Genomic DNA, 24,235 nt, shown 5'->3' on the forward strand with positions numbered 1-24,235 from the left:
ACTGTTGGCATGACACAGGACTGATGGTAGCGCTCACCTTGTCTTCTCCGGACAAGCTTTTTTCCGGATGCCCCAAACAATTGGAAAGGGGATTCATCAGAGAAAATGACTTTACCCCAGTCCTCAGCAGTCCAATCACTGTACCTTTTGCAGAATATCAGTCTGTCCCTGATGTTTTTCCTGGAGAGAAGTAGCTTCTGTGCTGCCCTTCTTGACACCAGGCCATCCTCCAAAAGTCTTCGCCTCACTGTGCGTGCAGATGCACTCACACCTGCCTGCTGCCATTCCTGAGCAAGTTCTGTACTGGTGGTGGCCCGATCCCGCAGCTGAATCAACTTTAGGAGATGGTCCTGGCGCTTGCTGGACTTTCTTGGGCGCCCTGAAGTCTTCTTCACAACAATTGAACCGCTCTCCTTGAAGTTCTTGATGATCCGATAAATGGTTGATCTAGGTGCAATCTTACTGGTAGCAATATCCTTGCCTGTGAAGCCCTTTTTGTGCAAAGCAATGATGACGGCACGTGTTTCCTTGCAGGTAACCATGGTTGACAGAGGAAGAACAATGATTCCAAGCACCACCCTCCTTTTGAAGCTTCCAGTCTGTTATTCGAACTCAATCAGCAAGACAGAGTGATCTCCAGCCTTGTCCTCGTCAACACTCACACCTGTGTTAACGAGAGAATCACTGACATGATGTCAGCTGGTTCTTTTGTGGCAGGGCTGAAATGCAGTGTAAATGTTTTTTTGGGGGATTCAGTTCATTTGCATGGCAAAGAGGGACTTTGCAATTAATTGCAATTCATCTGATCACTCTTCAAAACATTCTGGAGTATATGCAAATTGCCATCATACAAACTGAGGCAGCAGACTTTGTGAAATTAATATTTGTGTCATTCTCGAAACTTTTGGCCCCGACTGTACACACAGGTATCCAAATGTGTAAAGTTTTCCGAACATAACACACTATCAATACAAATAAGCGGAAAATGTTCTAACACTCCTCAAACAACAAAAGCGCAGTAGAAGAAAACAAAAACATTTGTGCTAGAAAAAAAAGAACATAAACAAATGTGGCTCCATCTCACCTTCTTTGTGGGTCCGGCCATAAGACTTCATCCACATCACATGTTGTCTTGAGCTCGGCAGCGTGGAAAGTATGGCCTGGAGTGCCGTATCCAGGCCTGGCATGACCCCTGATCCACGTCTCCACAAGCCTCCTCTTTTGCCTGTAGAAGGGGTATGCGTTGGTGGGGCTGGCGATCATGCACCTTCCAACCACATGCAGAGAAGAATTCTTCAATAGAATTCAAGAACGGAGAGTATGGGGGATATTGAGTGAGATGAAAAGTGGGTGACCTGTGACTCAATTACGGACCACAGCAGACCGGTGGACACTAACATTGTCCCAGATGATAACGTACCTGGGCTGTTCTGGCCCCTGGTCATTAGGGATTAGTCTGTTGTTGAGGGTGTCCAGAAATGTGATAATGTGTGCAGTGTTGTATGGGCCTAGGATTGCATGATGGTGAAGGATGCCGTTTTGACTAATAGCCGGACACATTGTTATGTTGCCACCACGTTGTCCCGGGACGTTGATGATGGCACGGTGTCCGATTATATTTCTGCCGCAGCCCCTTGTTTTTGCAAGGTTGAAACCTGCCTTGTCCACATATATTAGCTCATGATACACTGCATCTGCTTCTGATACACTGCATCTGCTTCTAGCTCCATGACTCTCTGAAAGAGACAAGACAATGTAGCACAGTAGGAAAAGACAGGGATCAGTCAATATGATGTAGCACCACACACTTCCAGATCCAGTACCAATGATAGGATAGTACAGCTTACCTGCACATATTCATATCTCAGTTGTTTTATATGGTCTGAGTTACTTTCGAAAGGGACTCTGTGCAGCTGCTTCATCCTAATTCTATTGCGTTTCAGTAGACGAGACAGTGCAGAGAGACTCACTCTGTTGACGTTTTGAAATATGGTGTTATCTGCCATTATGTGGTCCTGCAGTTGTCTGAGTCTGATGCAGTTATTTGCAATGACCATATTTACAATGTGGGTCTCCTGCTCTGGGGTGAATAGTCAACCTCTTCCACCAGATACTGGAGTTCTGTAAAAACATTTGAATGGTTTTAGTGATAGATCCTTCTCATTATGAAAGTACAGTACATACTAATGTACCAGTAAGACTACAGCACAGTTACTTACTGGTTCTCATTTCTAAATATCCAGATGATACCTGCAACAGTACAGCGGCTCAGATTTGGTTGAACCCGCTGCCCAGCCTCCCTCATGCTCATCCCATGATTGACAACATGGTCAACCACAGTCGCTCTGATTTCATCAGTTATTGTGTTCCTGACTCCTTGTGCACCAACAGCCAGTATAAAAAAGGAGGGGAGGGGAGGGATGGAAAGACGAAAGCTGAAGGGGAAAGAGAGAGGAGGGCACTCTGAATCCTGAAGGAGAACATCACTCAAGCACATTGCTGGTCTTAGATAAAAAGGTGTTATCTAGAACCTAAAAGGGTTCTCCAGCTGTCCCCATAAGAACCCCTTTTGATTACAGGTACAACCTTTTTTGGTTCCAGATAGAACCTGTTTTGATTTCAGGTACAACCATCTGTGGAAAGGGTCCTAGATGGAACTCAAAAGGGTTCTACTTGAAACCAAAAGGGTTCTACCTGTAACCCAACAAGGGTTCTTCAAAGGGTTCTCTTATGGGGACAGCCAAAGAACCCTTTTAGGTTCTAGATAACACCTTTTTATCTAAGACCAGCAATGTGCTTGAGTGATGTTCTCCTTCAGGATTCAGAGTGCCCTCCTCCTCTCTATTTCCCCTTCAGCTTTCGTCTTTCCATCTCTCCCCTCTCCCTCCCTCCATCCTTCCTTCTCCCTCCATCCCTCTAGTCTGAGAGTGGGAGAGATCAGCTCAGCAGTAAACCCATTTACCAGTCTGCCCTGTCCACTGTCAGTTATAGAGTGCTAATCCTTTCCCTCTTTTTTTTTATAAGGCAAAAAAATACGATTATCTTTCCATAAGCATCTGTTGGTGTTGGAAAGTTTCTTCTAGGCTTCATTGAGTTGGAACTTGCCAGGCTGCGAATAAAGCAGAAACTGCCCTGCGGCTGCGTTTAAATATAGACACACAGTATGAATAAAGCAGATACTGCCCTGCGGCTGCGTTTAAATATAGACACACAGTATGAATAAAGCAGATACTGCCCTGCGGCTGCGTTTAAATATAGACACACAGTATGAATAAAGCAGATACTGCCCTGTGGCTGCGTTAAATATAGACACACAGTATGAATAAAGCAGATACTGCCCTGCGGCTGCGTTTAAATATAGACACACAGTATGAATAAAGCAGATACTGCCCTGCGGCTGCGTTTAAATATAGACACACAGTATGAATAAAGCAGATACTGCCCTGCGGCTGCGTTAAATATAGACACACAGTATGAATAAAGCAGATATGCCCTGCGGCTGCGTTTAAATATAGACACACAGTATGAATAAAGCAGATACTGCCCTGTCGCTGTGTTAAATATAGACGCACAGTATGAATAAAGCAGATACTGCCCTGTGGCTGCGTTAAATATAGACGCACAGTATGAATAAAGCAGATACTGCCCTGCGGCTGTGTTAAATATAGACGCACAGTATGAATAAAGCAGATACTGCCCTGTCGCTGTGTTAAATATAGACGCACAGTATGAATAAAGCAGATACTGCCCTGTGGCTGCGTTAAATATAGACGCACAGTATGAATAAAGCAGATACTGCCCTGCGGCTGTGTTAAATATAGACGCACAGTATGAATAAAGCAGATACTGCCCTGCGGCTGCGTTAAATATAGACGCACAGTATGAATGAAGCAGAAACTGCCCTGTGTCTGCGTTTAAAAATAGACACACAGTATGAATAAAGCAGATACTGCCCTGCGGCTGCGTTAAATATAGACACACAGTATGAATAAAGCAGATACTGCCCTGCGGCTGCGTTAAATATAGACACACAGTATGAATAAAGCAGATATTGCCCTGCGGCTGCGTTAAATATAGACACACAGTATGAATAAAGCAGATACTGCCCTGCGGCTGCGTTAAATATAGACGCACAGTATGAATAAAGCAGATACTGCCCTGCGGCTGCGTTAAATATAGACACACAGTATGAATAAAGCAGATACTGCCCTGCGGCTGCGTTAAATATAGACACACAGTATGAATAAAGCAGATACTGCCCTGCGGCTGCGTTAAATATAGACACACAGTATGAATAAAGCAGATACTGCCCTGCGGCTGCGTTAAATATAGACACACAGTATGAATAAAGCAGATACTGCCCTGCGGCTGCGTTAAATATAGACACACAGTATGAATAAAGCAGATACTGCCCTGCGGCTGTGTTAAATATAGACACACAGTATGAATAAAGCAGATTCTGCCCTGCGGCTGCGTTAAATATAGACACACAGTATGAATAAAGTAGATACTGCCCTGCGGCTGTGTTTAAATATAGACGCACAGTATGAATAAAGCAGATACTGCCCTGCGGCTGTGTTAAATATAGACGCACAGTATGAATAAAGCAGATACTGCCCTGCGGCTGCGTTAAATATAGACACACAGTATGAATAAAGCAGATACTGCCCTGCGGCTGCGTTAAATATAGACACACAGTATGAATAAAGCAGATACTGCCCTGCGGCTGCTTTAAATATAGACACACAGTATGAATAAAGCAGATACTGCCCTGCGGCTGCGTTAAATATAGACACACAGTATGAATAAAGCAGATACTGCCCTGCGGCTGCGTTAAATATAGACACACAGTATGAATAAAGCAGATACTGCCCTGCGGCTGCGTTAAATATAGACACACAGTATGAATAAAGCAGATACTGCCCTGCGGCTGCGTTAAATATAGACACACAGTATGAATAAAGCAGATACTGCCCTGCGGCTGTGTTAAATATAGACACACAGTATGAATAAAGCAGATTCTGCCCTGCGGCTGCGTTAAATATAGACACACAGTATGAATAAAGTAGATACTGCCCTGCGGCTGTGTTTAAATATAGACGCACAGTATGAATAAAGCAGATACTGCCCTGCGGCTGTGTTAAATATAGACGCACAGTATGAATAAAGCAGATACTGCCCTGCGGCTGTGTTAAATATAGACACACAGTATGAATAAAGTAGATACTGCCCTGCGGCTGTGTTTAAATATAGACGCACAGTATGAATAAAGCAGATACTGCCCTGCGGCTGTGTTAAATATAGACGCACAGTATGAATAAAGCAGATACTGCCCTGCGGCTGCGTTAAATATAGACACACAGTATGAATAAAGCAGATACTGCCCTGCGGCTGCGTTAAATATAGACACACAGTATGAATAAAGCAGATACTGCCCTGCGGCTGCATTTAAATATAGACGCACAGTATGAATAAAGCAGATACTGCCCTGCGGCTGCGTTAAATATAGACACACAGTATGAATAAAGCAGATACTGCCCTGCGGCTGTGTTAAATATAGACACACAGTATGAATAAAGCAGATACTGCCCTGCGGCTGCGTTAAATATAGACACACAGTATGAATAAAGCAGATACTGCCCTGCGGCTGTGTTAAATATAGACACACAGTATGAATAAAGCAGATACTGCCCTGCGGCTGCATTTAAATATAGACACACAGTATGAATAAAGTAGATACTGCCCTGCGGCTGTGTTTAAATATAGACACACAGTATGAATAAAGCAGATACTGCCCTGCGGCTGCGTTTAAATATAGACACACAGTATGAATAAAGCAGATACTGCCCTGTCGCTGTGTTAAATATAGACGCACAGTATGAATAAAGCAGATACTGCCCTGTGGCTGCGTTAAATATAGACGCACAGTATGAATAAAGCAGATACTGCCCTGCGGCTGTGTTAAATATAGACGCACAGTATGAATAAAGCAGATACTGCCCTGTCGCTGTGTTAAATATAGACGCACAGTATGAATAAAGCAGATACTGCCCTGTGGCTGCGTTAAATATAGACGCACAGTATGAATAAAGCAGATACTGCCCTGCGGCTGTGTTAAATATAGACGCACAGTATGAATAAAGCAGATACTGCCCTGCGGCTGCGTTAAATATAGACGCACAGTATGAATGAAGCAGAAACTGCCCTGTGTCTGCGTTTAAAAATAGACACACAGTATGAATAAAGCAGATACTGCCCTGCGGCTGCGTTAAATATAGACACACAGTATGAATAAAGCAGATACTGCCCTGCGGCTGCGTTAAATATAGACACACAGTATGAATAAAGCAGATACTGCCCTGCGGCTGCGTTAAATATAGACACACAGTATGAATAAAGCAGATACTGCCCTGCGGCTGCGTTAAATATAGACGCACAGTATGAATAAAGCAGATACTGCCCTGCGGCTGCGTTAAATATAGACGCACAGTATGAATAAAGCAGATACTGCCCTGCGGCTGCGTTAAATATAGACACACAGTATGAATAAAGCAGATACTGCCCTGCGGCTGCGTTAAATATAGACACACAGTATGAATAAAGCAGATACTGCCCTGCGGCTGCGTTAAATATAGACACACAGTATGAATAAAGCAGATACTGCCCTGCGGCTGTGTTAAATATAGACACACAGTATGAATAAAGCAGATTCTGCCCTGCGGCTGCGTTAAATATAGACACACAGTATGAATAAAGTAGATACTGCCCTGCGGCTGTGTTTAAATATAGACGCACAGTATGAATAAAGCAGATACTGCCCTGCGGCTGTGTTAAATATAGACGCACAGTATGAATAAAGCAGATACTGCCCTGCGGCTGCGTTAAATATAGACGCACAGTATGAATAAAGCAGATACTGCCCTGCGGCTGCGTTAAATATAGACACACAGTATGAATAAAGCAGATACTGCCCTGCGGCTGCTTTAAATATAGACACACAGTATGAATAAAGCAGATACTGCCCTGCGGCTGCGTTAAATATAGACACACAGTATGAATAAAGCAGATACTGCCCTGCGGCTGCGTTAAATATAGACACACAGTATGAATAAAGCAGATACTGCCCTGCGGCTGCGTTAAATATAGACACACAGTATGAATAAAGCAGATACTGCCCTGCGGCTGCGTTTAAATATAGACACACAGTATGAATAAAGCAGATACTGCCCTGCGGCTGCGTTTAAATATAGACACACAGTATGAATAAAGCAGATACTGCCCTGCGGCTGCGTTAAATATAGACACACAGTATGAATAAAGCAGATACTGCCCTGCGGCTGCGTTAAATATAGACACACAGTATGAATAAAGCAGATACTGCCCTGCGGCTGCGTTAAATATAGACACACAGTATGAATAAAGCAGATACTGCCCTGCGGCTGTGTTAAATATAGACACACAGTATGAATAAAGCAGATTCTGCCCTGCGGCTGCGTTAAATATAGACACACAGTATGAATAAAGTAGATACTGCCCTGCGGCTGTGTTTAAATATAGACGCACAGTATGAATAAAGCAGATACTGCCCTGCGGCTGTGTTAAATATAGACACACAGTATGAATAAAGTAGATACTGCCCTGCGGCTGTGTTTAAATATAGACGCACAGTATGAATAAAGCAGATACTGCCCTGCGGCTGTGTTAAATATAGACGCACAGTATGAATAAAGCAGATACTGCCCTGCGGCTGCGTTAAATATAGACACACAGTATGAATAAAGCAGATACTGCCCTGCGGCTGCGTTAAATATAGACACACAGTATGAATAAAGCAGATACTGCCCTGCGGCTGCATTTAAATATAGACGCACAGTATGAATAAAGCAGATACTGCCCTGCGGCTGCGTTAAATATAGACACACAGTATGAATAAAGCAGATACTGCCCTGCGGCTGTGTTAAATATAGACACACAGTATGAATAAAGCAGATACTGCCCTGCGGCTGTGTTAAATATAGACACACAGTATGAATAAAGCAGATACTGCCCTGCGGCTGTGTTAAATATAGACACACAGTATGAATAAAGCAGATACTGCCCTGCGGCTGCATTTAAATATAGACACACAGTATGAATAAAGCAGATACTGCCCTGCGGCTGTGTTAAATATAGACGCACAGTATGAATAAAGCAGATACTGCCCTGCGGCTGCGTTTAAATATAGACACACAGTATGAATAAAGCAGATACTGCCCTGCGGCTGCGTTAAATATAGACGCACAGTATGAATAAAGCAGATACTGCCCTGCGGCTGTGTTAAATATAGACGCACAGTATGAATAAAGCAGATACTGCCCTGCGGCTGCGTTAAATATAGACACACAGTATGAATAAAGCAGATACTGCCCTGCGGCTGTGTTAAATATAGACACACAGTATGAATAAAGCAGATACTGCCCTGCGGCTGCGTTAAATATAGACACACAGTATGAATAAAGCAGATACTGCCCTGCGGCTGCGTTAAATATAGACACACAGTATGAATAAAGCAGATACTGCCCTGCGGCTGTGTTAAATATAGACACACAGTATGAATAAAGTAGATACTGCCCTGCGGCTGTGTTAAATATAGACACACAGTATGAATAAAGCAGATACTGCCCTGCGGCTGTGTTAAATATAGACACACAGTATGAATAAAGCAGATACTGCCCTGCGGCTGCGTTTAAATATAGACACACAGTATGAATAAAGCAGATACTGCCCTGCGGCTGCGTTTAAATATAGACACACAGTATGAATAAAGCAGATACTGCCCTGCGGCTGCGTTTAAATATAGACACACAGTATGAATAAAGCAGATACTGCCCTGCGGCTGCGTTTAAATATAGACACACAGTATGAATAAAGCAGATACTGCCCTGCGGCTGTGTTAAATATAGACACACAGTATGAATAAAGCAGATACTGCCCTGCGGCTGTGTTAAATATAGACACACAGTATGAATAAAGCAGATACTGCCCTGCGGCTGCGTTAAATATAGACACACAGTATGAATAAAGCAGATACTGCCCTGCGGCTGCGTTTAAATATAGACACACAGTATGAATAAAGCAGATACTGCCCTGCGGCTGTGTTAAATATAGACACACAGTATGAATAAAGCAGATACTGCCCTGCGGCTGTGTTAAATATAGACACACAGTATGAATAAAGCAGATACTGCCCTGCGGCTGTGTTAAATATAGACACACAGTATGAATAAAGCAGATACTGCCCTGCGGCTGCGTTAAATATAGACACACAGTATGAATAAAGCAGATACTGCCCTGCGGCTGTGTTAAATATAGACACACAGTATGAATAAAGCAGATACTGCCCTGCGGCTGTGTTAAATATAGACACACAGTATGAATAAAGCAGATACTGCCCTGCGGCTGTGTTAAATATAGACACACAGTATGAATAAAGCAGATACTGCCCTGCGGCTGTGTTAAATATAGACACACAGTATGAATAAAGCAGATACTGCCCTGCGGCTGTGTTAAATATAGACACACAGTATGAATAAAGCAGATACTGCCCTGCGGCTGTGTTAAATATAGACACACAGTGACACAGATGCATGTGAGAGGAATAGTCTCAGAATGGAGGGGAGGGAGCAGCTGGGTGTCTGGTGGACAGAGAGGTATACTTTTCTGATGACTATCATATTTGAACTGGATTTGACTGATACGTGTATGTGATCGACTATCGAAGTGGTTTGAGAGATGTTGATGACATACATGTTAATCACCCTTTACTGAGCATATGGAGCCGGTCATCCAACGCTTTCTACCACCACTGTAATTGAATGAAGCTGCAGAGTATGCATTTGGTTATGGACCACTTCTAAGATTGAATAGTTTCAGTAACTGTTTGTTTAAATTTGGTTCTCATTCTGTTTGATATGATCGCTGCTCGCGGGTGTCAGTAATAGAATCTGATCTTAGTTGGGGGGGCAATCGACTTAATATTCCCCCACCAGGGAGGTGTGAAGTGCTTTTGACACAAGACATTGCTATTCATATATACACAGTTACAAACTCTTCTAGCCAGTAATGGAGACCATGCTGTCACTCACTTAACACTTTGGCTTCCATGTTGAGTTCTCACAAGACATGGCCTCAGAGGCGAGGATGGTGTTTGATGCAGTAACCTTGAGATTTTATTGAAAATATAACTGAAAATAATATTTAGTATTCCACAGAAACACAAGTGTTTTGGTTGATTGTGCGTGGGGCATATTATTCAAAACTGACAGCAAAATTATACAGTTACCGTGCCTTCATAAAGTATTCACAACCCTTGACTTTTTCCATATTTTGTTGTGTTACAAAGTGGGATTAAAATGGATGTAATTGTCATGGTTAGTCAGCGATCTAAATAAAATACCCTTTAATGTCAAAGTGGAAGAAACATTCTAACATTTGTAAAAGATTCCTGAAAAATAAAACACTAATATATATTCAACAGATAAGTATTCAACCCCCTGAGTCAATACATGTTAGAATCACCTTTGGCAGTGATTACAACTGTGAGTCTTTCTGGAAATTTCTCTAAGAGCTTTCCAAACTTGGATTGTGCAACATTATTCTTTAAGAAAATCCTTCAAATTGGTTGTTGATCATTGCTAGACAACCATTTTCAGGTCTTTCCATAGGAACATGCACTGTCTTCTTGGGAAGCAACTCCAGTGTAGATTTGGCCTTGTATTTTAGGTTATTGTCCATCTGAAAGGTGAATTCATCTCCCAGTGTCTGGTGAAAAGCAAACTGAGCCAGGTTTTCCTCTACGATTTTGCCTGTGATTAGCGGCATTCCATTATTTTTTATATTGAAAAACTCCCAATTCCTTCATTTTTACAAGCATACTAATAACATGATGCAGTCACCACTTTGGTTGAGAATATGGAGAGTGATACTCAGTACTCAGTGGATTTGCCCCAAACATAACACTTTGTATTCAGGACAAAATTGAATTGCTTTGCCACATTTTTTGCAGTATTACATTAGTGCCTGTTGGAAACAGGATGCATGTTTTGGGATATATATGCTTCCTCATTTTCACTCTGTCATTTAGGTTAGTATTGTGAAGTAATAACTACAATGTTGTTGATCCATCCTCAGGTTTCTCCTATCACAGCCATATAACTCTCTAACTGTTTTAAAATCACCATTGACCTCATGGTGAAATCCCTGAGCGGATTCCTTCCTCTCCGGCAACTGAGTTAGGAAGGATGCCTGTATCTTCGTAGTGATTTGGTGTATTGATACATCATCAGAAGTGTAATTAATAATTTAACCATGCTCAAAATTATATGCAATGTCTGCTTTTTTACATTTTTACCCATCTACCAATTGGTGTCCTTCTTCGTGAGGCATTTGAAAACCTCCCTGGTCTTTGTGGTTGACTGAGGGACCTTATAGATGATTGTATGTGTGGGGTACAGATGTAGTCATCCTAAAATCATGTTAAACACTATTATTGCACACACAGTCCATGCAACTTATTATGTGACTTGTTAAGCACATTTTTACTCCTGAACTTATTTAAGCTTCCCATAACAAAGGGGTTGAATACTTATTGACTCAAGACATTTCAGCTTTTCATATTTTATTATTATTTATTAATTGAAAAACATAATTACGCTTTTGTAACGGCTGTTGGAAGGAGAGGACCAAGGTGCAGCGTGGTACGTGTCCATATTTATTAAATTAACACTGAAATAACAAAGATAATGACCGAAACAGTTCTGGCTGGTGCAGACACACAACAGAAAACAACTACCCACAAACACAGGTGGGAACAGGCTACCTAAGTATGGTCAGAGGCAGCTGTCTATCGTTGTCTCTGATTGAGAACCACACCCAGCCAAACACATAGAAAAGGTCAACATAGAACAAAACATAGAATGCCCACCCCAACTCACGCCCTGACCAAACCAAAATAGAGACATAAAAAAGGAACTACGGTCAGGGCGTGACAGCTTTGACATTATGGGGTATTGTTTTTGTAGGCCAGTGGCAAAAATCTCAATTTAATCTATTTTAAATTCAGGCTGTAACACAACTAAATGTGGAAAAAGTAAAGAGGGGTGAATACTTTCTGAAGGCACTGTAAACAAAATTTTATTTTAAAATCGACAGCAATAACCATACTGTACCATCAAAGAACAATTAATAATATATAGTATTTTTATTTTATGTTTATTGTGTGTGGGGGGGGGGGGGGCTTATATTTGCCCTGTTACAGAAGCATGTCATGGAGATGTTTCTTGCATATCCCCTGAGACGCCCGCAGGGAATGGGGGTCACAATTGTACAGTGCCCTTTGGGCAATTAGAGTTAAGTGCCTTGCTCAAGGGCACAGCAACATATTTGTCACCTTGTCGGCTCCGGTATTCGAACCAGCAGCTTTCGAACATAACCTCGAGGCTACCTGCCACCCCCTATATAATCACTTTTATTTCAGTCAATAACATAAAGTTACTATTGTCAGAATGTCAGATTTAATGTCAGATTGTTGTTACCCTGCACATACATATCAAAGTGCAATTAGAAGGCATATTGTTCACTCATTGAAATGATATAATATTCTAATATAGTGAGTGACATAGCCCCAGGGTAACGCTAGACACTTTGATGCATGGGAAAATTAGCATTTCTTTATTTTGTGTATTTTGTCTGGTAGACCAGTCAGTGAATGGAACTGAAGACAGTTGATTTTGTGGAGCCTCTAAATACAGGCAATCGTGGAGGTGGAGGGATATAGGCAACACCTTTGAAGGCTAGGCCTTTTATGAAACATTCAGCTGGTTGATGAGGACATTAATTTCATCACCAGTCAGTGGTTTTTAATCTAAGAGCTGCAGAAGTCACCCCTCTCCCTCTTCGTTGTCATGATCAATAATTACAAGGCGGTTTCATTACTCGATTGACACAACTGTACTGATTGACCGTAGATTGGATCAAAATTACTGATGGAGAGGATAAAACAAACGGGCCTCTACAATGAATGAGTCTCCAGTCTACTTCCATGTTTGTTAGAAAGGAATAGATTTACAGAGCAATAAACATCACCCTTTGGTATTCTCAAATGTCATTCCAATTGGTTATTTTCTGTATCCTTGTTGGATTCAATCACGTTTTTATCAGTTATCTTTAGAAAGTTTAGTCCATGAACCAAGCATTACTTGTGCAAAACCTTAGTGCTGCTTACATGCACATTTTGAGTAGTTCTCGGTCATGTTAATTAGGGGGGAAATGTTTTTGAAAAAAAGTGAATCTGGGATAGTTTTGTGTCCAATAAGAACACAAAAAAAGTCTACACTGTGCCTTAATGAACGCCACCCTGTTCTATATTTTCCAGGCAGAGCAGGACAACGGCCACCCCCTGCCTGCATTTGCTAACCTCCACATCGAGGTTCTGGATGAGAACAACCAGTCACCATTCTTCCTGGAGGCCACATACCAGGGCTTCATCATGGAGTCAGCACCAGTGGGTACCACAGTGTTCACCGACGCCAGCCTCACCACCCCTCTGGGGATCAACGTTCTGGACAACGACATTGAGGAGGTAAGACCTCATAGCTGACCAGTCTCTTCATCAATTCATTAATTTGTTTATTCATTCACCTGTTCCTTCTTTCATTCATTCATTCCTTCATTTGTTCATTCATTCGTTCATTTATACACAATCTTTCTATGGAAGACTGCTGTAGATGTTGATGAGAGAGTTTGCGATCATGTTGAGGTCGAGAGCAGAGAGGTCGAGAGCAGATCTTTTTACAGTGCATACTGTAGATTCAAGTGTTTGTCTAGTCATCAAATCAAATGTATTTATATAGCCCTTCTTACATCAGCTGATATCTCAAAGTGCTGTACAGAAACCCAGCCTAAAACCCCAAACAGCAAGCAATGCAGGTGTAGAAGCACGGTGGCTAGGAAAAACTCCCTACATAGGCCAAAACCTAGGAAGAAACGTAGAGAGGAACCAGGCTATGAGGGGTGGCCAGTCCTCTTCTGGCTGTGCCAGGTGGAGATTATAACAGAACATGGCCAAGATGTTCAAATGTTCATAAATGGCCAGCATGCTCAAATAATAATAATCACAGTAGTTGTCGAGGGTGCAACAGGTCAGCACCTCAGGAGTAAATGTCAGTTGGCTTTTCATAGCCAATCATTGAGAGTATCTCTACCGCTCCTGCTGTCTCTAGAGAGTTGAAAACAGCAGGTCTGGGACAGGTAGCACGTCCGGTGAACAGGTCAGGGTTCCATAGCCGCAGGCAGAACAGTTGAAACTGGAGCAGCAGCACGGCCAGGTGGACTGGGGACAGCAAGGAGTCATCATGCCAGGGAGTCCTGAGGCATGGTCCTAGGGCTCAGGTCCTCCGAGAGAGAGAAAGAAAGAAAGAGATAATTAGAGAGAGCATACTTAAATTCACACAGGACACCGGATAAGACAGGAGAAATACTCCAGATATAACAGACTGACCCTAGCCCCCCGACACACAAACTACTGCAGCATAAATACTGGAGGCTGAGACAGGAGGGGTCAGGAAACTGTGGCCCCATCCAATGATACCCCCGGACAGGGCCAAACAGGCAGGATATAACCCCTAGTCTAGATACAGTTCCATGATCCAAGTATGTCAGCTGCAAATAAGGTGTTTGCTCTTTCAAGATGATACTATAGGAATTAATCAGCAAAAAAACATACATGGCTTTTTAGTTTTGAAGCCATTTTATCACCATCTCTCATTTGAGAAGGTTATTCAATCACATCATTTGTTTTGTCTATTATTTTTTTAGCTCATCCCTGGTGATCAGCCTGCAGGTTTTAGCTGATGCATTAGTGCTGCATGATTACTAGTGTGTAGTTCTCTTTCTCGGTTTTTCTACTGATCCGCCTCTTTTTAAACTATCCAATTCTCATATTTGCATGATTTCTGCTTCACTAGTTTGTTTTATTGATTGTTGTTTCCATTTTTTGCCAGCTTGGTTAGTCTTTCAAGTGATCTATTTTTCTCTAACCTGAGAAGCTTGTAGTAATGTAGGAAAAGGTTCCCCAAGGTACATGGCTGTGTTTATTACATTGTAGAGCTGGGCAATATGGACAGAAATCCATATTGTGATAAATTGCATGAATTGATGCGATAATGATGAATAGAACGATAGGTTTAGAACATTAATGTGCACCAGTTTGGTTATGATCCTTTCAACGACTACTAGTTTGATGGTTATAGTCATCAATTGTCCCATTAACAATCACCTATATTAACAAACTTATTTCATTTCAAATTTCACATTTCTCTAGTATAGGCTACTTATCAAAATTTGTATTTGTATTTACTATGGATCGCCATTAGCTGCTGCCAAGGCAACAGCTACTCTTCCTGGGGTCCGGCAAAATTAAGGCAATTTTTGAAACATTACAATACATTCATAACAGATTTCACAACACACCAAGTGTGTGCCCTCAGGCCCTTACTCCACTACAACATATCTACAGCACAACATCCATGTGTGCGTGTGAGTATAGTGCGTATGTTATCGTGTGTGTGTGTATGCATGTGTCATGTGCCTATGTCTGTGTTGCTTCAAAGTCCCTGCTTTTCCATAAGGTGTATTTGTATCTGTTTTTTAAATCTAATTCTACTGCTTGCATCAGTTACCTGATGTAGAATAGAGTTCCATGTAGTCATGGCTGCCAATAATGAAAGATATCAGCAAAATGCCTGCAATAGGTGATCGGTATGGTCAGTGTCGATAATGTTCGGTTTATCGTCCCAGCTCTAGTACATTGATAACACAGAGAATTGAGGGTAGCTCTGTTGTATAGTTGTTATTAGTGCAATATATACTGTATGTACATACACTACCAGTCATACGTTTGGACACACCTACTCATTCCTGGGTTTTTCTTTATTTTTACGATTTTCTACATTGTAGAATAATAGTGAAGACATCACAACTATGAAATAACACACATGGAATGATGTAGTAACCAAAAAAGTGTTAAACAAATCAAAATACATTTTATATTTGAGAATGTTCAAAGTAGCCACCCTTGGCCTTGATGACAGCTTTGCACACTCTTGGCATTCTCTCAACCAGCTTAATGAGGTAGTGACCTGGAATGCATTTCAATTTACAGGTGTGCCTTAAGTTAATTTGTTGAATTTCTTTCCTTCTTAATGCGTTTGAGCCAATCAGTAGTGTTGTGACAAGGTAGGGGTTGGTATACAGAAGATAGCCCTATTTGGTAAAATACCAAGTCCATATTATGACAAGAACAGCTCAAATAAGCAAAGAGAAACAGTCCATAATTACTTTCAGACATGAAGGTCAATCAATCCAGAAAATGTCAAGAACTTTTAAAGTTTCTTCAAGTGCAGTCGCAAAAACCATCAAGCGCTATGATGAAACTGGCTCTCATGAGGACCGCCACAGGAAAGGAAGACCCAGAGTCACCTCTGCTGCAGAGTATGAGTTCATTAGAGTTAACTGCACCTCAGATTGCAGCCCAAAGAAATGCTTTACAGAGTTCAAGTAACAGACACATCTCAACATCAACTGTTCAGAGGAGACTGCGTGAATCAGGCCTTCATGGTCGAATTGCTGCAAAGAAACCACTACTAGAGGACACCAATAAGAAGACTTGCTTGGGCCAAGAAACATGAGCAATGGACATTAGACCGGAGGGAATCTGTCCTTTGGTCTGATGAGTTCAAATTCAAGTTCAAATGTCTGATTTATTTAGAATTCAAGGCACACTTGACCAGCATGGCTACCACAGATTCTGCAGCCATCCCGTCTGGTTTGCGCTTAGTGAGACTATCATTGTTTTTCAACAGAACAATAACCCAACACACCTCCAGGCTGTGTAAGGGCTATTTGACCAAAAAGGAGAGTGATGTGCAGCATCTGATTACCTGGCCTCCACAATCACCCAACCTCAACCCATTTGAGATGGTTTGGGATGAGTTGGACTGCAGAGTGAAGGAAAAGCAGCCAACAAGTGCTCAGCATATGTGGGAACTCCTTCAAGACTGTTGAAAAAGCATTCCAGGGGAAGCTGGTTGAGAGAATGCCAAGAGTGTGCAAAGTTGTCATCAAGACAAAGGCTGGCTACTTTGAAGAATCCAAAATATATTTGTTTAACACTTTTTTGGTTACACATTATTCCATGTGTTATTTCATAGTTTTGATGTCTTCACTATTATTCTACAATGTAGAAAATAGTAAAAAAAATCATGAAAAACCCTTGAATGAGAAGGTGTGTCCAAACTTTTGACCGGTACTGTATATACTCCAGATATATGGCTCTGGTTGTGAGCATTCTGGGTTTAGTGGTCCCTACAATCATTGGAGTTGTTTCTCACATGCCCATCTGGAGTAGGCCCATGTGACTTGGATTATTTTGGGGAAACCCCATGCTGATGGAAGCTGTGTCATCTCCTACTGAGCAGGGGCGATGGGAGGGGAGACCTGTACTAACACAGAGCCGTTTGTTAAGTGTCTGGGGTGATTATTATTCAAATCACTTTTATTTGCAGCAGTTGAATTCATTTGAATATAGTTGAATATATTTATGTCTCGCTCTGTCCGGCGTAACTTCGATATCCACTGAAAGCAGCGTCAACAATATCCACAGTGCTGAGGAATGCATATTAGTAATGAAGGCAGTCAAGTCTGTCTGTCACCAGTCTGGTATTAAAAGGACTGGCTGCTTCTCAAATGGAAAGCTATTCACAGTATAGTGCACTACTTTTGACCAGGGACCATAGGGATTCCCATTGGGCTCTGGTCAAATGTAGTGCACAATATATAGTGCTATTTCAGACATATACATTGTGTTATTGCAGGGGTGGGCGGAGGTTGAGGCGGGACTCTTCATTTCTAGTCTGTGTTCGTACATGTACTGTGTTGCTCTGTGTGTGAAGAACACAACCGTGACACAAGGACTACAAAGCCCTGCAAAACTTCAAATGGATTAGGTAGAGATATGGGGTTTAACATTGTCAAACACGTTTGGATTGGCACAACAGACCCCGCAACACAGCTATACAGCTACTGTGGACAGATGGCGCATTGAAAAGAAAAAATCCTTAGTATACGTTGTAATGCATTCAGCAAATAAGATAAAGATATCAACATCAGTGTCATGGTAACACTATGCTATGGACATAGAGCTGCATAATCATTGTAGATTTACATTGTCACTCAACACAACCATGGACAAACAGTTTATTCATATTTCATGTACTTATTTGATAGTCCAAAGTATTTTTTTCCAACGGTTGTGTGTGTTTATCATGCGTTTCCTTCTTCTCTGAAACTTTGATTTGAAACTGACTGACGGGGTTTCATCACCTTGCTTTATCAATCCAAATCCAGTCAGTCAGTTGTTTGTGGACTTGTGTCATTTCTTTTCCTTCCCTTGAAGACGAAAGATCCCATGCTGCAGATATCCTTGGACAACTACAACACAATCTTCACAGTGACACCTTCAGGGATTACTCGCTACCTGACACTGCTGAAGCCCGTGGACCGTGAAGAGCAGCACAGCTATACATTCACAGTAAGGCTGGCTCTAGTTGACACCACCCCCCCTCTCTCATCTCTCCTTTCTCTCTCTGCTCTCTCTCTGCTCTCTCTCTGCTCTCTCTCTGCTCTCTCTCTGCTCTCTCAATTAAATTCAAGGGCTTCATTGGCAACATATGTTAACATTGCCAAAGCAAGTGAACTAGATAATAAACAAAAGTGAAATAAACAATAACAAATAACAGTAAACATTACTCACAAAAGTTCCAAAAGAATGAAGAAATTACAAATGTCATTATATGTGCAGATAGTTAATGTACAAAAGGGAAAATAAATAAACATAAATATGGGTTGTTGTAACAATGGTGTTTGTTCTTCACTGGTTGCCCTTTTCTTGTGGCAGGTCACACATCTTGCTGCTTATTGTCTTCTCATGATTTGTTTGGGTCTAATTGTGTTGCTGTCCTGGGGCTCTGTGGGGTCTGTGTGTGTGTGTGTGAACAGAGCCCCGGGACCAGCTTGCTTAGGGGACTCTTCTCCAGGTTCATCTTTATGTAGGTGATGGCTTTGTTGTGGGTTTGGGAATCGCTTCCTTTTAGGTGGTTGTAGAATTTAACAGCTCTTTTCTGGATTTTGATAATTAGCGGGTATTGGCCTAATTCTGCTCTGCATTCATTATTTGGTGTTTTACGTTGTACATGGAGGATATTTTTGCAGAATTCTGCATGCAGAGTCTCAATTTGGTGTTTGTCCCATTTTGTGAATTCTTGGTTGGTGAGCGGACGCCAGACCTCACAACCATAAAGGGCAATGGGTTCTATAACTGATTCAAGTATTTTTAGCCTGATCCTAATTGGTATGTCAGATTTTATGTTCCTTTTGATGGAATAGAATGCCCTACTTGCTTTGTCTCAGATCGTTCACAGCTTTGTGGAAGTTATCTGTGGTGCTGATGTTTAGGCCAAGGTTTGTATAGTTTTGTGTGCTCTAGGGCAACGGTGTCTAGATGGAATTTCTATTTGTGGTCCTGGCGACTGGACCTTTTTTGGAACACCGTTATTTTGGTCAGCTGAGATTTACTGTCAGGGCCCAGGTCTGACAGAATCTGTGCAGAAGATCTAGGTGCTGCTGTGCCCTCCTTGGTTGGTGACAGAAGCACCAGATCATCAGCAAACAGTAGACATTTGACTTTAGATTCTATTAGGGTGAGGCCGTGTGCTGCAGACTGTTCTAGTGCCCTCGCCAATTCGTTGATATATACATTGAAGAGGGTGGGGCTTAAGCTGCCTCCCTGTCTCACGCCCCGGCCCTGTGGGAAGAAATGTGTGTTTACCAATTTTCACCGCACACTTGTTGTTTGTGTACATGGATTTCATACTGTCATATGTTTTTTCCCCAACACCACTTTCCATCAATTTGTAAAGAGAGCCTCATGCCAAATTGAGTCAAAGGCTTTTTTGAAATCAACAAAGCATGAGAAGACTTTGCCTTTGTTTTGTTTGTTGTCAATTAGGGTGTGCAGGGTGAATACGTGGTCTGTTGTACAATAATTTGGTAAAAAGACAATTTGACATTTGCTCAGTACATTGTTTTCAATTAGAAAATGTACGAGTCTGCTGTTAATGATAATGCAGAGGATTTTCCCAAGGCTGCTGTTGACGCATATCCCACGGTAGTTATTGAGGTCAAATTTGTCTCGACTTTTGTGGATTGGGGTGATCAGTCCTTGGTTCCAAATATTGGGGAAGATGCCAGAGATAAGGATGATGTTACAGAGTTTAACTTCTCTAGGGTATGTGGGACGGTAGCGTCCCACCTCGTCAACAGCCAGTGAAACTGCAGGGCGCCAAATTCAAAACAGAAATCCCATAATTTAAATTCCTCAAACATACAAGTTTTTACACCATTTTAAAGATACACTTGTTGTAAATCCAGCCAAAGTATCCGATTTTAAAAAGGTTTTACGACGAAAGCACACCAAAAGATTATGTTAGGTATGAGCCAAGTCACAGAAAAACACAGCCATTTTCCAGCCAAAGAGAGGAGTAACAAAAAGCAGAAATAGAGAAAATTAATCACTAACCTTTGATGATCTTCATCAGATGACACTCATAGGACTTCATGTTACACAATACATGTATGTTTTGTTCAGTAAAGTTCATATTTATATCCAAAAATCTGAGTTTAGGTTGGACGCTACTGTCTCACTTGGCAAAAAGCCTGAGAAAATGCAGAGCGCCAAATTCTAATTAATTAATATAACAATTACTATAAAAATCTAACTTTCATTAAATCACTCACGAAAGATACCAAATTAAAGCTACTCTGGTTGTGAATCCAGCCAACATGTCAGAATTCAAATAGGCTTTTCGGCGAAAGCAAACAATGCTATTATCTGAGGATAGCACCATTGTAAACAAAGAGAGATAAGCATATTTCAACCCTGCAGGCGCGACAAGAAACGCAGAAATGAAAATATAATTCATGTCTTACCTTTGACGAGCTTCTGTTGTTGGCACTCCAATATGTCCCATAAACATCACAAATGGTCCTTTTGTTCAATTAATTCCGTCGATATATATCCAAAATGACCATTTATTTGGCGCGTTTGATCCAGAAAAACACCGGTTCCAACTTGCTCAAACGTGGCTACAAAATATCTCAAAGGTTACCTGTAAACTTTGCCAAAAAATGTCAAACTACTTTTGTAATACAACTTAGGTATTTTTTTATGTTAATAATCGATAAAATTGAAGACGGGATGATCTGTGTTCAATACAGGATTAAAACCAACTATAGCTAGCTTTCTGGTCTCGCGCCCCTAACAAACAGGACACCTTGAGTGACTCTCCTTCAAGATGGCCGTACTTCTTCATTACACAAAGGAATAACCTCAACCAATTTCTCAAGACTGTTGACATCCAGTGGAAGCGGTAGGAACTGCAAGCAGGTCCCTTAGAAATCTGGTTTCCCAATCAAATCTCGAAAAGAGAGTGACCTCAAAAAAGAAAATCTGAATGGTTTGTCCTCGGGGTTTCGCCTGCTAAATAAGTTCTGTTATACTCACAGACATGATTCAAACAGTTGTAGAAACTTCAGAGTGTTTTCTATCCAAATATACTAATAATTTGCATATCTTATCTTCTGGGGATGAGTAGCTGGCAATTTAATTTGGGCATGCTTTTCATCCAAAATTCCGAATGCTGCCCCCTACCCTAGAGAAGTTAAGTATAGCCAATTGGAATTTGTTGTCTGTGTATTTTATAATTTCATTGAGGATACCATCAACACCACGGGCCTTTTGGGGTTTGTTACCTCTTGGCGTAGGGAACGCAACACCCTGCTACAACTCAACGTGAAGTGAAAAAGGTATTTGATCGTAGGTGTTGGGGAAGGACGACAGAGGCAGAGAAAATTACAGTTTACAGGAAATGTATTTCCTTAACACAGTAATGTGGGGAAAAGGGGCTGGACGGAACCAAAGAAAGTCAAAGAGCCCCCTCTCCTACCTTACCTACCCACAACTTACCTAATCTTTTAACACCTCCTGGCACATTAACCAAAATACAGGGGGTGGTCTGCCCAGGTCTTACCTAGTGTGCATAGACATTGTAAATACTACGCGTTACATATGTCCGCAGGCCTCTTGCCTAAACACTCCCAAGGTGCGTTTCCCTTCCCTCCCGGGAACAAATAAAACAGAATAATTACTAACTGAAAGGGAACAATTTCAATAATCAAAAACACTAAGTCCTATTGGCATACACCTACCTCAGGAGTAGTGGCTACAAAATACATTCAACAAAAACTTTCATGGACTAACACCCAACACAGGACATCAAAGAAGCTCTCCCCTCCTGATACAGGAACATTGGCTTTTATCCAGCTGTAGAAGGAGTTGGTAATTGAAGACAGCTGTTTCCCCTGACGAGAGGGAGGGTTCAGAGCTCCAATCATCGTGGGGGCCAACCAATCAGCTGCTTGAGGAATCCAGGATTCCATTTCCTGAAATACACACACACACAAACCCACAACACAGAAACTGGGGAACGGAACGTAACGGAACGCGGAACGGAACGTAACGCCCACCCCCAAACCTGCAAACTCCCAGTTTGCAATAACAAAAACCAACACGCATCCCCAGTTACTAAACCCGTGATAGAGCATCGGACCTCACGTTCGCCGAACCCTTCACATAGTGAATCTGTATATTGTATCCCTGTACAATCAGAGCCCACCACTTATGGCGGCGGTTCTGATTGTAGATTTGCCTAAGAAACACCAAAGGATTATGGTCTGTGAAGACCAGTACAGGCAAGGCACTGGAGCCCACATACAGTGGGGCAAAAAAGTATTTAGTCAGCCACCAATTGTGCAAGTTCTCCCACTTAAAAAGATGAGAGAGGCCTGTAATTTTCATCATAGGTACACTTCAACTATGACAACAACAAAAAAATCCAGAAAATCACATTGTAGGATTTTTAATGAATTTATTTGCAAATTATGGTGGAAAATAAGTATTTGGTCACCTACAAACAAGCAAGATTTCTGGCTCTCACAGACCTGTAACTTCTTCTTTAAGAGGCTCCTCTGTCCTCCACTCGTTACCTGTATTAATGGCACCTGTTTGAACTTGTTATCAGTATAAAAGACACCTGTCCACAACCTCAAACAGTCACACTCCAAACTCCACTATGGCCAAGACCAAAGAGCTGTCAAAGGACACCAGAAACAAAATTGTAGACCTGCACCAGGCTGGGAAGACTGAATCTGCAATAGGTAAGCAGCTTGGTTTGAAGAAATCAACTGTGCGAGCAATTATTAGGAAATGGAAGACATACAAGACCACTGATAATCTCCCTCGATCTGGGGCTCCACGCAAGATCTCACCCCGTGGGGTCAAAATGATCACAAGAACGGTGAGCAAAAATCCCAGAACCACACGGGGGGACCTAGTGAATGACCTGCAGAGAGCTGGGACCAAAGTAACAAAGCCTACCATCAGTAACACACTACGCCGCCAGGGACTCAAATCCTGCAGTGCCAGACGTGTCCCCCTGACGGGCCGATCCACTCCGTCTTCATCTTGCTGCAAGAGAACCGCACCCCCCCCCACTATACTAGCGTCTACCTCCAACTTAAAAGGTTGGGGGCGGCAAGCACTGGGGCACTACAAAGCAGCGCTTTGGCGGACTCAAAAGCATAGTACCTTCCTGGGACCACTTAAATGGTACTTTGGGACTGAACAGAGATGTAAGGGGAGCTACTACCGTTGAAAAATTCTTACAGAACGTACGATAGTACCCCACCATCCCCAGGAATCTGGGCAACTGGCAGCGAGTTGTGGGAGCAGGAAAAGCAACAATTGCTTCCACTTTGCCAGTTATTGGGCGCAATTATTTTGTCCTGTAGTTCATTCAAGGTAATTGTAAAATCCAGAGGGTAGTCTTTAATAGTTGATTCTAAGATTTGATAGTCTTTAATAGTTGATAGTTGATCTTTCTCTTTCCCTCTCTCTCCCTCTATTTCTCTTTCTCTCTCATTCCCTTTATCCCTCTCTCTCTCCCTCTTATCTCTCTCCCCCTCTCTCTCCCTCTATCTCCCTCTCTTTCCCTTTCTTTCTCTCCCTCTATCTCCCTGTTTTTTC

General features: G+C 42.0%; 1 protein-coding gene across 1 annotated transcript in view; it reads left to right on the plus strand.

Moving 5' to 3' along the window:
- Window positions 1-24,235, plus strand: part of LOC139570092 (protocadherin-15-like) — a 314,364-nt gene that overhangs the window by 154,409 nt on the left and 135,720 nt on the right. Inside the window, exons 12-13 of the mRNA XM_071391605.1 lie at window positions 13,412-13,618; window positions 18,491-18,625. Coding sequence (XP_071247706.1) covers window positions 13,412-13,618; window positions 18,491-18,625 — 342 coding nt within the window. The remainder of the gene's footprint in view (window positions 1-13,411; window positions 13,619-18,490; window positions 18,626-24,235) is intronic.

This window comes from Salvelinus alpinus, chromosome 3, assembly GCF_045679555.1.
Source record: "Salvelinus alpinus chromosome 3, SLU_Salpinus.1, whole genome shotgun sequence".
Lineage (NCBI taxonomy): Eukaryota > Metazoa > Chordata > Actinopteri > Salmoniformes > Salmonidae > Salvelinus > Salvelinus alpinus.